This window comes from Pelobates fuscus, chromosome 4, assembly GCF_036172605.1.
Source record: "Pelobates fuscus isolate aPelFus1 chromosome 4, aPelFus1.pri, whole genome shotgun sequence".
Taxonomy (NCBI): Eukaryota; Metazoa; Chordata; class Amphibia; order Anura; family Pelobatidae; genus Pelobates; species Pelobates fuscus.
Window position 1 is genome coordinate 301,536,417 of NC_086320.1, and position 16,053 is coordinate 301,552,469.

General features: G+C 38.6%; 1 protein-coding gene across 1 annotated transcript in view; it reads right to left on the minus strand.

Annotated features, from left to right (window-relative positions):
* CALCR (calcitonin receptor) overlaps positions 1-16,053 on the minus strand; it is a 404,852-nt gene that overhangs the window by 163,812 nt on the left and 224,987 nt on the right. Inside the window, exon 4 of the mRNA XM_063452257.1 lies at positions 15,582-15,692. Within this exon, the coding sequence (XP_063308327.1) occupies positions 15,582-15,692 (111 nt within the window). The remainder of the gene's footprint in view (positions 1-15,581; positions 15,693-16,053) is intronic.

Genomic DNA, 16,053 nt, shown 5'->3' on the forward strand with positions numbered 1-16,053 from the left:
ATAAGTCTGAAAATTTCTTAATGGTTTTCATCAGTCTATCATTGACTCTAAAGGTTTTTGTAACATCAGGATTACAACATCCACAGTTATAATGAAGATGGTCAAACCCTATGCACACCAAATCATTAATGGGGAAATGTCCTCATTTCTATTTTCAAAAAAGAATGGATCAGTAATTTCTTTTATCTGAAGCAGATTTTGTTCTTTTTTTTCAACATTTTATCATTTAGTCGCCAATTTGCTTTAAGCTTTTTTATATCATCTTCAAGGTCCATTATCAATAAATAAAAATATTTTTGAAGCTTCTGGCAGTTCCTCTCTCTCCGAAAATAAAGTCTATTCAGGAATACGTACAATATGGCTTAGAAAAGCAAGTATAATCTAACTCTGTGAGATGAAACACTCTCCACAAATCTATCAGTGACCATCCCTAAATATTGTTGTATCATTGTGTAAATCTTTACTGCCTTTTTGATGTCTCAAAGATTTCCTATCCTGACTAATTCTCTCGATTCTATTGAGAGCTTTCTTTTTTATCGGTGCATAGTTAGGGGCCTAAATATTAGCAATAGTATAAACTTTATTTTCAATCTTGCTTTCTTCATCTATTTATTGATAAATTAAATTGAAAGCAAGTTTATTGGAGATCAAAGATCAAAATGGCCACATTTCTTTTTCTTTTTTTACTTTATGATACGTTAAAGATAACCGGGCAATTCTTTGATTATCGTCTAACCGCCAGTGGTTTCCTGCACTACACAGATAAGTATATTTTCTCTGCGTAACTATTTAAATAGAATCATTATTTTTTTATGGGGAATTTAATCCCCATAAAATGCTAGTGCTAGATGATCAAATTCATAAAAGCAGCAGGATTTTCCACTCTCCAACAACACCTTACATAGGGCATAATACCATCTCCAACACAACTCTTGATAAAAAGACACAAACTCATTCAAACAATTAAAAATAAACCCTTCCAAATTGAGGGAAATTTACTAATGGATGAATTAACTACAAAGGTCAGACTATCATCCTTCTATTTTTCCAAAGTATGGGTTCCTGGAAAGATTATGTTACAACTAAGACTTAGGTCCTCATTGATGTTCGGACTGGTGCTGGTGCTTTGCAGCACCCCCACCTCCTTTACTCCCTCCTCATTGCTTCTTTTATGTTTTCTCTGTTATTTTTGTTCCTTACTTGTCTAATTATAAAATATTACGGAGATTAGCAAATTTCTTGTATCGAAGACCATTCATGTACGTTATGACCTTATGATCACCCTTTATTTCATTATTGTACTCAAATGCAAATTGTATGGTTGAAGTATAAGATTGCTCTTACATTCCTTGTACTGCGTTTTTCATATTTGCGCTGGTCTCTAAACCCTTCTTTAATTCTGTAGCAGAGAATACTCTCCATCCAGAAAGTTGGATAAAAAGCTCTATTGAGAACTACAACAAAAAACAAAAAAGGGGAAAAATTGATGCAGATATCTGCATTTATTTTTAGCACCTGGGAACTTTCTCAATGAGGGAGAGAGAACAAATATATTGTGCTATTACCTTATCTGTTCTTACTGGTATTATACCTAAAATCTTGTGTGTATCATCCAATCAATGTGCTAAAACCCCTTTTATCAAACTATTTCCTATCTTATATCAAACTATTTTTTTTTTACCACAAACGTGATCCTCATCATTTTGTATCCGTGTAATAATTTGAAAAAAAAAAAAGAAGATTAATCTGATTGGAAAGCCCCAGGGGGAGTATTTTATGTCTTGCTGTTTTAAGATTATTGTAAATGGTCCACAAGAATCCCTGAGATTCCTTGTTGCAAAGGATAAATCCTGGAATCCTGGAATGTTCATAGACAGAGCCTTTCAAGCTTCTTTTCTCCTTTAGGGCTTCTAAAATTAGTATCTTATATCTATAGGATTGAAAACAGATAATTGTAGCCCTCGGTAAATGCTCCACAATATTAGAAGTTTTAAAGTTCTGGTGTATTTTTTTTTATATGGTTTGACACTTTTTCCAATTCTGGGTATAAAAAGCTGAAAAAATATTCCATGTATTTCTCCAAGTTAAGGTGACTTATATGTTCAAGGATCTGTCTCCATTGTCTTATATTTTCAATTCCAGACTCTCTATTTTTTATTGCATTTGTTAAATCTGATCTTCTTGCAGTTTATTTTGGAGGTTGAGAGTTTTCCAGCTTTTCTTCCAAAGCCATCAAACCTTTACTGCACTTCAGGATCTTTACCTTAAATTCAGTGATGATGCTATCAATTTTAGTCTTGAAGAATTCTAATTGTGTTTCAAGACACTGTTTGATGTGATCTGGAGTAATTCCAGGAAGCATCAGAAAGGTCTCTGCTACAATCAAATTCTTTAACAGCTGGAGGGTTTGTTATTTTTTACCTTGTTGTGTGTTAAGTATTATTCCCTGCTTCTCAGATTGAGGGGAGAAAAGAGAGGACATTCTTTTCTCTATCAGATTGTCTTACTTATCTTTTTATGAGTTATGTTTAGGGCCTTGTTTGTTGGATCCCATATTCCTGATTATTTAAGTCCCCCCCAAAAAAAGAACATTGTAATATCACGTGTACTGGTGGTTATGCAGAGTACGGGCCAAATAATTTTCCCCTAAAAGAGATCTTATACAATATAATGTGAAGTATTAGGAATGTATTCCACACAATTTATCCAGGAAAAACTCCAAAGGTCACAGTTATATTTGTAATATCTATTTTATATCACAGTGATTAGTTTCCAGCAAGAATCTTCTGTTTACTTCTAATGGCAGGCAGCAATGTCACTATCTCCCTATCTGACGTATCTCACAAATTATCCTGTACAAGTTGTATAAGTTCCCATATAACACTTAAAATACTGGGGACAACAGATCTCCAGAGTTTATGTATATGTCTCTGCTTTCAGTATCAGTAAGTTTGCCATAGAAGATTAATAACACACAAATACCACCAGTTATCCACTGGGAGTATGTCGGAGTAACACTGAACTACAGGAAGAGCTTCTGTATCCTTTGTTTCTATGTAAACATTATACCAATGGTGGGCAACCTTTTAATTATACTGTGCCAAAACAAGATCTTAAGGTCCCTTGGTGTGTGTATGTGTGGGGCTGCTTGTGGTATTGCATGTGAGAGTCTGCTTGTTAGTTTGTTTGCATGTATGTGGATTGTCAATTGTGTTTGTGGGGACTGTGTGTGTTTGTGTGTTGGCTGTTTGCATTATTTGTATGAGCAGTGGCGTACACATGACCCATGGGGCCCCGGTGCGAGAATTGATCCGTGGGCGCCTCCCCCCCGGGCGCTTACTCTGTGCGGGCCGGGGCCGCAACACATGGCGGCGGGCACCTGGTCGCAGGGGTTGCAGGGCTGCGACCCCTGCAACCGCGGTATGTACGCCAGTGCATGCAGATGCACACACACTTAAAGGACCACTACAGACACCCAGATCACATACGCTCAATGAAGTGGTCTGGGTGTCAGTTCCCTCTAGTTTTAACCCTGCAGCTGAAAGCATAGCAGTTTCAGAGAAACTCCAGCCTCTAGTGGCTGTCTCACTGACAGCCGCTAGAGGAGCTTCCGTGATTCTAAGACACTCAACGTCCATAGGAAAGCATTGAGTAATGCTTTCATATGGGCGGTTTGAATGCGCACACGGCTCTTGCCATGCATGCGCATTCGGAGCTGAGAGGCGGAGGGATCCCCAGCGCCAAGGGAGTCCGGCAATGGAGAAAGGTAAGTGCTGAAGACACACACACACACACACTCTCATGAACAGACGCTTACACACTAGCTAACAGACACACACATTTACTGACAGAGACACACTCAGCGACAGACATACATACACACTCACTTACAAAACATACACTCTCACTGACAAACACACACTCACTAACAGACATCAAACAGACTCACTAGCAGACACACAAACACACTCAGTAACATACACACACAGTAACACACTCACTGACACTCACTAGCAGACACACACTCAACAGACACACTCACTAACACTAACACACACTAACACACACACTAAAACTCACAGTAACACTCACACTAACACACACACTAACACTAACACACACACTAACACACACACACTAAAACTCACAGTAACACTCACACTAACACACACACTAACACTAACACACACACTAACACACACACTAACACACACACTAACACTCACAGTAACACTCACACAAACACTAACACTCACACTAACACCTAACACTCACACTAACACATGTTTTTTTTTAATTTAACCCCCCCCCCCCCAGCCTCCTTACCTTTTGGAGAGCTGAGGGGATTCCCTGGGGTCCAGTGGTGCTGCTGGGCTCCTGGGCGGCCGGTCACTGGGCGGGCATGCAGGCTGGTGGGCGCACGAGGGAGCACTCTCCCCTGAGTGCTTCCTCTTCAGCTCCCTCGCGCGCCCTTGCAGAGTTAAAACTAGAGGGACCTGACACCCAGATCACTTCATTGAGCTGATGTGATCTGGGTGTCTGTAGTGGTCCCTTAAGTGTGTGTGCATCTTCCGACTCCGGTTTCAGCGCTGTGCGCGAAGGAGCTGAAGAGGAAGCACTCAGGGGAGAGTGCTCCCTCGCGTGCCCGCAGGACCGGCTGTGGGGTGACACGAGGGCCAGGAGAAGAGGATGGCCACAGTGCGTACATACTGGGTCGCAGGGGCGGCCGGGCCCCCTGCGACCCTGGTATGTACGCCACTGTGTATGAGGGGGAGGCTCCTTCTGCACCTCTTTGTATTTCTAGCAGTGTGGGTGTCTTTACTGAAGTCCAGAGGTGACCTGGATGGCCAGATGCAATAGCTGCTGTGGGCTGCTCTACTGCAGGGCAGATTCCCATTCACACGTGCTGGGAGGTAGTGTTCTTGAGATCACTTCCTCTAAGTGCTGGAATGTGTTAATTGAGAATTGTCCATCACCACCTGCAGTCACAGCTTGGGTTGCACTAGCAAATATCTGAAGTCCCACTGGAACTCTTGAAAGGCCAGAGCCTGTTTTGCTCTGGCAACCTTGAGTGCCATGCAAAAGCACCTCAAGTGCCATAGGTTGCTGACTCATTCAGGTTAGACTGTATACTATTAAAAAAGTCATTTTTGATATTAGTTCTTAGTCTCTGATAGAAAGGTACACTCTTATTTATCGCTTACTTTTTCTTGTTTCATCTAATTAGGATATAAAACCCTAAATCCGCTACCCCCACCGATGATGAAGCCTGGATCACAAAAACGCTCTCAGACACCTTAAACAAGGGCCAGAGACTTGCAAAAAGCTGACCTCCCCATATCTGTCCAAAGCCTCAACTTTCAAAGCGCAGCGGACCCCTGCTATCAGATGCTACTATTCATTCCTCTCGGCTTGCAGAACCCGTGAAGTATGGCATGCATCATACCATAACGTTATCGATGCATCCCTCTCACAATTCCAAAAGTAAGTATCAAAAGTTGGACAAGAAGTGTGGTAGATGTTTACTCTCCAAGGAGGGGTAAAAAGTAGGCTTTCCCATTGCAGGAATTTGATAGAAAATTAAGTTGTTTTTTGTATATTTTTTGAAGAACCCGTGGGTGCAGAACAAATAGCATCTTTTGAACAGTTGTCTGGTGGTGAGCAAGCACAAAAATACATATATTGCGCAGATGCATACACAGTATTTCATGTTTTTTTGTGCACCACGAAATTATTATTATTAGAATTTATATAGCTTTACAATTTTAGAAAGTAGATATTTGAGAGGTGAAGAAGGCCTTGCTCAAATGAGCTTGCAATCTTTGAGGATTTAAAGTAGGCAGGTATGTATCATTAGGTTACTTGCCCAAGGACACTTTCTGGTGAGGTCGTCTGACCAGGATTCCAACCTAAGTCTCCTGGTTCTAAAGGAAGTGACCTTACCTCTGCTTTAATCAGCCAAAATTCTCGCAAACTTTTTGGAAGTTGAAAAATTTCACATTACTATAATTTTTTCAAGGGGTAATAGGCATTTCAAGCCTAAAACCTTAATATATACTTGATAGGCGAACTAGATTAATGAGCATTAAAGTGTGAAAGTGGAAATGTATTATTCAGATGCCTTAAACGTTGAATTCAGCAGGAGGTATGGACAATTTGTTATGCTCGAATGATTAATGTAAAGTTGCTTTTTGGTGACACATCCATTTAAACAGCCATAAATCATTTTGATCGTTTCATAATATATCCCCAAATTAATGGTACTCCCATACTATTTGCTATATATTATTTGTCAGTGGTAAAAATTAAAGTTATACTTCACATATTAAATATGCTTATGTATTGTGTATTACTAATACGTAGCACTCTGAAATATTAACAAACAGAGGGGACTACTTCTTGTTTACCAGCATCTCAAATTAAATTTCACAGCTATAGTGACAGGAATTTACAAAGTGTTCCTTTAAAGTGTCCCTCTTTGTCCATTTGAAATGCTGAGAGATATACTATTATGTACCCTGCTGCTGTGCTGGATGGTGCTATGATGCCTACTGGAGCAATCTATATTGTTCATGAGGCAACTCTTCTTGATTTACGATCAGTTATAGATCAAAAGGAGACCTAACAGCTCAAATGGAAAACAAGATTTTGCAAAACTCTGATAAAAGTGATCTATGTCAGTGTTCCCCAACCCAGTACTCATGGACCACCAACAGTCCAGGATTTATGTGTGTTCCTGTTTTACTCCAATGAAGATACTGACAAAACCTGGACTGTTGGTGGTCCATGAGGACTGGGTTGGGGAACACTGACTCGAGGTAGCAACTTCACTTGTAACTGCCGGTACCCCTATTTACCACTATAAAGTCTCTATTTGAAATATATAAATAATTAAGAATACAATAAAAATGAGGGATTGTTTTGGCAGTCATAACATGTTATCTTTTAAAATATTTTATGGAATATAAATAAATAAAGCCATAGAGTTAGAGATAGAGTTTATAAGATTAAAGTGTAGGCTTGCGATACAAATAAAATAGAATAACATACCCTCTCAGGTTTGTAAAATGTAGCAGTATCTCTGCTTCCAAAATCTCTCCTCTGTCTTTAATTTTAATTACTATATATATTTATACCCTAGATTTTCAATTAGGTATTGTTAGGAAAATAATACATCTTATGTTAAAATCAGTTCACATGAGAAAATTAAAGAAAAACATATTACTCGGTCTATTATCATGACATGGACATCATAATCTTTGTTTTGACTAAATTTTAGGCTGAACATTCCGTATACAATGCCCTGACCTGGTATCTCATTAATCCTGGACAAAATGGCATCAAAGTCTAAACATCTTATTCGTGTATCTGGGTAAGAAGTCAATTTATTAAAGAAACATTATACGAAAAACTGTGACCTTGAGATGCATATCTTAACTTATACAATGACATTGCAAGTATGTTGTCATGCACTTAGAACATTCCATGTTTTACATCTAACATTCTATATGTAAATTGAAGCGGCTTGAAAAACATGGGATTAATTATCATAAGGCTATTGAAAAGTTTTAGACATTTATCATTAAAATGTACTGTTAAATATCAGATATTTCAGTTATGTCAAATGTGTTGCAATTAATCTTCAGTTACAATGGAGAATATGCTGAATAGCAGCGCGGCGAAAATTAATTCACAGATTGCAAGATAATGCATCTTGGAACCCAAAGGTAGCATATAGAATATTTGCATCTGGGGAAAGGGATTAAGGAGTAATTTCAGATTACTCAAAAGTAGGCAGACCGTGTAATAGAGCAGCAGCAAATGCTAGCAGAATCCTTGCTTTTATAGGGAGAGGTATTAGCAGTAGAAAGAAGGAAGTGCTCATGCGATTGTACAGAACACTGGTGAGACCTCACTTGGAGTATTGTACGCAGTACCGGGGACCCTATCTCCAGAAGGATATTGATACTTTTGAGAGAGTTCAGAGAAGGACTACTAAACTGGTCCATGGATTACAGGATAAAACTTACCAGGAAAGGTTAAAGGATCTTAACATGTATAGCTTGGAGGAAAGACGAGACAGGGGGGATATGATAGAAACATTTAAATACATAAAGGGAATCAACAGAGTAAAGGAGGAGAACATATTTAAAAAAAGAAAAACTACCACAAGAGGAAATAGTCTTAAATTAGAGGAACAGAGGTTTAAAAATAATATCAGGAAGTATTACTTTACTGAGAGGGTAGTGGATGCATGGACTAGCCTTCCAGCTAAGGTGGTAGAGGTTAACACAGTGAAGAAGTTTAAGCATGTGTGGGATAGGTATAAGGCTATCCTATTATTATTATTATTGGTATTGATATAGCGCCAACTAATTCCGCAGCACTTTACAATAATATAGTTAGATGAGGGCCCTGCTCAAACAGGCTTACAGTCTAGAGGAGGTGGGGTACAAATACACAACAGGGCAGCAAGGGTGACAGCCATCAAACAAGGTGGAAAAGTAGCAGAGCTGGAGGTGAGAGTGGAGTATGGCTCTTTTAGGAGAGTGAGAGACAGATTTGGATAAGTATAGATAAGTTACTCTGGGAGTCCATAAGCATTTCTGAACAGATGGGTTTTGAGAAACTTCTGAAACAATTGAAGACTAGGGGAGAGTCTGATGGGGGTAGGAAGGCTGTTCCAAATAAAGGGAGCCACCTGTGAGAAGTCTTGCAAGCCTGAGTTAGCAGTAAGGGTGCAAGCAGCAGACAGGAGAAGGTCACTGGCAGAGTGGAGAGACTGAGAAAGGATATATCTATGAATAAGGGAAATGTAAGAGGGGCTAGAGTTGGTTAGAGCTACAGGATACAGGAAGCCAGTGTAAGGATCGACAGAGGGGCGAGGTATGGGAGGAGCGACGGATGAGAGAGATCAGTTTGGCGGCAGCTTTCACTACTGATTGTAGCGGCGCAGTTCGTCTTTTGGGGAGACCAACTAGGAGAGAATTACAGTAGTCCATGTGAGAGGTTACCGGAACATGAACAAGCTCCTAGGCAGACTTAAGATAATGTCAGGGACTAATGAAAGTATTTAGAAAATTGGGCAGACTAGATGGGCCGAATGGTTCTTATCTGCCGTCACATTCTATGTTTCTATGTTAGTGTAGCATAAATGGAAAAGCTAATAAATGCAATTTTATTACTATTATTAGCACTTTTATAGTGTAAACACATTCTGCAGTGCCTTGCAGTTATAGAATATTTGACAGCAAATGATTGATAGACAGAATACACTTTGAGAGGGTTAGTCACTAAAGTGAGAATTCAAAGTGAATTTCTAATTTAAACTCAAAATAGCTGAATTGAGAAAAAAAACAGCTATGCTTTCCATATAGTTACATTAAATTTGAAATCCACCTTAAATTCACCTTGAATTCATTCACTTTGAAAAACCATGTTAGTTCATTGCTTCTATGGAAGGCCACCAGATTTATAACTCTGCTACATTAAGGGAATGGCTTCATTTTAAAGTAATACAAAATAAGAAATGATCCCAAGGCACACCATGGTTTTGCACATAAAAAAGTATTTATTCATGCATAGAAAATACAACAATATATCATTATAGCAGAGAGAAAGTGCATAGTATAGTGCTATGTAACCAGTATATAGTGCTGAATGCAAAAACCCATTAAAAAAGGTATACTGACCAAGAGCAGGAGAAATTAAACCCCAACGTTTTGGCTGTGAAGCCTTCCTCTGGGGGACCTTCATTTTAGTGCTAGAATTACAAAGCTGTATTCCTGACACTATAGTGTCCTTCTGACTCCAGGAATTAAAAGGGTTACATTTGTTTTCCTTTCAACACTTACCTGGCACTGTCTCCATCTCCTCTCTCCATCAGCACAAAGGTGAACCTAATGCACATGCATAGCGAGTGCTGTGCGCACATTAAGGTCATCCCCTAATGCTGAATCTATCTCTGCTTTCCTATCGGGATTTGCAAGGTGCTCGATATCCTCATGCAAAGTGTGAGGACATCCTGCGCCATTTCACTGAAGTGGTCAGTTAGTTTACCCTTTGTGAGTAAAATATATCCTAGGGATTCCTCTTAGGTGGGGGGTTACTAATTTGAATATATTGTCGACTAATTTCATAGGTCCTATAGTGCTTAGCAAATTACAATAGTTGGTTAACTCTTTGTGAACAATAGGTTTTTCATTCACCATAACCACTTTAAGCAAGAGTGACTTGCATCTACTTTACTTTGGTTCCTCCTGCATATATTCTGATAGTTGGTTAACCATTTGTGAACAATAGACAGTGACTATTTCCCCAGGATTCCTTTCCGGTGGGGGGCTATTAAATACAAATCATTGTTGTTTAAAAGCTTCATACTGTTCCGCAACTTACAATCAGTTGGTTAACCCTTTGTGAGTAAAAAATATCATAGGGATTTCTCTTAGGTGCGGGGGTTACTGATTTAAATATATTATCGCTTTATTTCATAGGTCCTATAGTGCTTAGCAATTACAATAGTTGGCTAACCCTTTGTTAACAATATGTCTTTCGCTCACCATAACCACTTTAATCAAGAGTGACTTGGATCTACTTTACTTTCGTTCCTCCTACCTATTTTCTGATAGTTTGTTAACCCTTTGTGAACAATATATTTTTCACTCACCATAACCACTTTAAGCAGGAGTGATTTTGATCTATTTAACTTGTGTTTCTCCTATCTCTAATTATAGAAATTTTAAGCAGCCTTCATTGCTACATAACTCCTTCTATTCCTCTTACATTGCAGCGCTTATTAGCTTTTGTTCTCTACTCTGTGTGTATTTGTTTCCTTTTTCCTTTTCTGTTGTGGTTTTGCTACACATTTTTAATAATTATCTAATAAACTGAATTTTTTAATCATATTGAATACTGCATAGTACTCATATAGGGACTTCTTTGTGTCCTCTGGACTTTGTATCAATTGGACATTTTCTGTATACAATTTATCTAATTCTTAGGGTTACCCCCTTTGAAGTCTCTTTACACACTCCAGGCCCCCTTTTGGAGGTCTTCTCCTTTTCTTGTTATGTCCTTACTTACAGACTAAAAACAAAATAAAAGACAATAACATACAATATTAATCCTAATAAGTCTCCAGGTCCCCATGAATGGAAAATACAACACCCATATGAGGAAAAATAACAGAAAGATATACTATAAAAAAAACCTAATAAAAAAAAGTGGAAAAAAAAAGAGGGAGAGAATATATGCGAAAAGGTAAAAAAAATGCACAAAAAGTAATCAAAAATACTGTAATGGATCAATATGAGCATCAGAAGACCTCTATGCTAACATGTACAAGCGTATTTACTAAAGTGAGGCATTCAAAGTGAATTTAAAAATGGAGGCCAAAATAGTCACATTGGATAAATTATCCAAGTCAGCCATGCTTTTGGTTCAGCTACTTTGGCCTTAAGTTTGAAACTCATTTTGAATGTTTGACAATTCCCACATTGTCATGAAACACCCTGATAGATGAGAACACAGGAAATTCTGGAGAATAGAAGCCTCAGCCCTGGAACATAGATGTCTAAATCATATTAATTTTACTAAGGGGATCTGGATTTTGCCCATCCTAGGCAAAAAAAAAATTGCCGCCCCATTCCTTCCACCCACTCATGCAGACTCATCTCAACTGACCAATACACATACGCAGACACACATGTATGGGACATTCACACACAAACATACAGACCCATACATACACACACAGACCCATACATCCACATACACACACACAGACCCATACATACACACACACACACACAGACCGACCCATACATATACACTGACACACAGACCCATACATACACACACACACACAGACCGACCCATGCATACACACAGACCCATGCATACACACACACACACACACACAGACCAATACATACACACACACACACACACACACACACACAGACCCATACATACACACACACAGACCCTTACCTACACACACACAGACCCATGTTCAGACTGACATACACAAACATATTGACTGCTCTTTGCTCTTCGTTCCTGTCTTCTTTACTGCGCACAGCGGCCGACACTTTTTTCAGCCCCATTTCCTGTTATTCTCCCGCCCACTTGTCCCCACGTACAGGGCAAGGGGCAGGAACGAGTGAATGACATGCCCTTGCGCTGCTGCAGTGCTTGGCTGGGAGAGAGGCCCTGACTTTGCAGGCTGAGGTGAATGCCGGACCGACATTCTACCAGGCGCTAGTCTACAAGTAAGTGCTCCCTAGTGCTTAGTAATGCGACTGGTGTATATGTAAAAACAGCATGCAAAAGCGCAGATCTCTTGCAAAACCTCCCCTTTTAATCCAGCCCAGAATTTCTGTGGCTATACAATTAATAAACTTTCAAATTGCAGCTCAATGAGAAGTCTTTGCATAGTAGGTGCTTTGGGCAATATTCTGCCAATTGGGTTTAGTTCCACTGAGCTAACCAAACCAGGAAGTCTGATTGACAGTCAGATGGTGTAACAAAGTTAGTTTATAAAAGTGCCAATTTCAATTGAAATCTACACTTTTTGTAAAATGAAAACAGGTTGACAATCTCTTCACACATAAAGCACTTCAGCAGGTTGTTTAAGACTCATTTTGCATCTCTAAATTGTGCAAGCAGAATTGTTAGCAGAAATCTAGATTTCAGTAAAATCAGAGATAAAAAATACGCCCTTTTCCCCTCCTGTCAGTCAATTCAGTCTGTGCAATAATAATGTACTAATATGTCCATTGCATGTCAGTTACACTTCTTTGGGTGTCTCTACTGCTTGCCTTCAGCCTAAGAGAAAGCAATTCCTGCAAAGGGTAGGAGGGAGGAGGGGCAATTTTTGTGTGAGAGCAGCAGCAGCAGCATGGAAGGAAAAAGATAGAAACATTTATTGCAGGAAAATTTGGATAGGCAATCTGAGAATGGAGAGAGAAAGAATGAAAAGAAAAGTTCTCTTTACATACAAGAAAGCCAACAAAAATGTTGGGGACTATTAAATTGCAAGTTTGTGCTTCTCAAACACAGGTGTGTCGTACAGCATGTGAAGCACCCACTGAAAACATGATTGAGGCTCTCAGCAGGAGAGAGGGTGAATGGAAATGATTTAAAATATGAGCTTTAATTAGTATTAACAGAAGAAACAAACACTTAATTGTATAACATAGTTTAAGCAAGATGGTTAGAAAATTGTAGACCTATATCTGTTATGTCAGGTTCACTTTAGCATGCTTAAAATAGTCATTTTATAGCACTAAAGGAATGTGTTTCACCTAGGTGGCAGATTTAAAATCTGCAGCAATTTATCTTGAACAGGAATGCTAGATTTGCAAATGTAGGTTCATAACAAGCAGGTGATGGTGTCAACAATATTTTGGTGATCAGCATGCATAAGCCGCAGCTGTAGCTTGTGTTTTCTATCCTCCTCAAACACAAATTCACCAGTGACGTCTTTGACATTAAAACCCAAAAGCAGCATAGTTCACAGTTCATTATGCATGCAGAGCTTCCAGTGTCAATCAAACAAAGCACATGATGTCTTAAACTGCCTGCACTGGGTAAAAGATGAGAGGCTTGCATCTTACTACTTGTGTCTGACAATAAGAGTACTCATATTATTGCTTCTTCGAATTAGTAATATGCTGGATGTGCCATCTTTAACGCAGTTGCTACACCCTTTCCCCCCCTTACTCTTTCTGCTTCACTTTCTCTCAGTCTCTCAACATGCTTCTCTTTTTTTCTTTATTTGTTCCCTCAGCATCTAGCTTCTATTTCAGCTTAACTTTAACACATTGTACAAAAAAGATCGTTGGTTAAATAGTGACAGAAGAAACTTTATAGTTCCTGTGGGAAGAAGACCTGTAGCCATTTAAATTAAATAACAGAAGGTCATCTTTTGCAGACACACAGACAAACAGTAGACAACGAGGAAATTATCCTGATAGAAGTTTGCAGGCACGCTCCTGCAGAATAAAACAAATATCTAGAGTCAAAGATAGAAATGGAAAACTTGAGTTGAGATGTTGCCAATTTTCTGCCACACATGCTGGTTTGAAAATTAGGAACTAATGAAGTTGTATTTCTTCATACCAGACATGATGCAATGATACTGATGTTATACAGGATTTGGAGTCCAACAGTCGGATAAGTAAGGTTTTCTGCCAGATGTAGCCACTCGCTACGCAGGTTTTTGAGCCCCTGAGCCTTGAGTGGATGTCTGGTCTTAAGCAGAGATGAGAGGCAGGGGCAAAAAGATGGTAACGTAGTAGAGGCAAGCCAAGGTCAGAGGGAGAGAGAAGCAGCAAAGTCAAATGGTCCAAATTCAGCAACAGGTTGAACAAACAGGAAATAGCTTGATTAGAGAGTCACAGGAAACACCATATTCTGACACAGATGCAGAGACAGGAAGTGGCTTATACAGGCTAAGAGCCAGACCCCTGACCAGCCACAGCTAAAGAGAATTGGCACTAATATCATGGCTTGTAGAGTCAAGGTTATCGGGGCTCAGGTAAATCTACAAGGAAGAAGACCAGCAACATGGAAATCATCGATCAAAACCCAGGAGACAGTTCCTCACACATGATTGTAATTTGTTAGACTTTTTGGGGCAGCAAAAATCTCTTTTCTGCTTGTTTACAGCAATGATATTAGTGGGTTTCCTGTAGGGTATCCTAGTTCAATGCTATCGCAATGACTTTGCTGGAACAGGGGCAAAGGGAGAACCTGGGAACATGAATGTAAGACATAACATTTTACAACTCTCTACATGACATGGGGGTTAAAAGTAGGTTCTAACCCTTCCTGCATTTTAAGGTTAATTGGAGACTTTTTGAATAATTTAATGTCTAAATGCACAGCACTAGTGACCGTCTCATACAAAAAGACAAAATGTGTGGTAAGCAAAATGTACTCTTACCATGCAGATAACTCTATACCTTATTAAGAATTCCTCCTTATACTGAAATCCTCCAATATAACACAAATGTAAAAGGACATAATGCATTCTGTATAAAGTGTTGCCAAGAATTCCAAACCACACAATGGTTCAACTCACAAGTAACGAGACGCTAAAGTTTTAATAATTATTATTAATATATTAATAACAAATTGCACCCCGGGTGCTTCAAGTTTCTGTGTGCATGGGATCCAAAAGCTTAGCTGTTTCACATCAGTATAAAGACATGGATTGATAGCTGCCAACTTAAAATCCATCGAGATCTATTTTCCAAATGCATCACCTTTGTGACTCACTCTCTTCTCCATACAAATACCTCCCTGCTGCCCCATTGTGGCTACCCACCATCTCTCCCTTCCATGCCTTCTAGTGTATGGGGTGAGTGCAGCATTTGTAACCAGAGTGTCTGAATAAGAATAATGCTTTAATTGTCTATGGAAAATGCACAAAGGAAAGAATGGGCCTTTTATATACTCAAAACTGCAGATTTAGAGTTCATTGAAGACTGGAAAGAAATAAAAAACAAGTTTGCTCATGAAACACAGAAATAAAATCATAATAATAAAAATAATAATAATAAAAAACATTTTACCGGTTGTATCAAAATCCTGAAAATAGTCTGGGCAATTCTGCATAACAAGTTTTCCTGCAGGTGTATCATCCCAGCATAGCCATCCATCCCACGTCCGATTACAATAAAGTCCTGTTCAAACAAGTAAAATATGTATTATTATTATTATCAGCATATGAAATGTGTACGCTATAAACAGCACAAACAATAACAAACTGCAAATACAATTTTTATATATTGTTTGATTTTTTTTTTATATTACTGGTATTTTACTTTTTGAAAACTATTACTTATTAAATACAATATAAATGACTTCCCCAAATTATATTTTAAATGTAACAAAAATAGTTAATTTAAAACATAATTATTTTAGAATTAGGACCAGCATGAATCAAGGATATGTGAATTCTGTCAACCGTAGGAAAAAAGAAAATGAATACTTTTAACTTTGCAGAAGCTTCTGCAAAAGACATCTAAAACATGACTGATAATT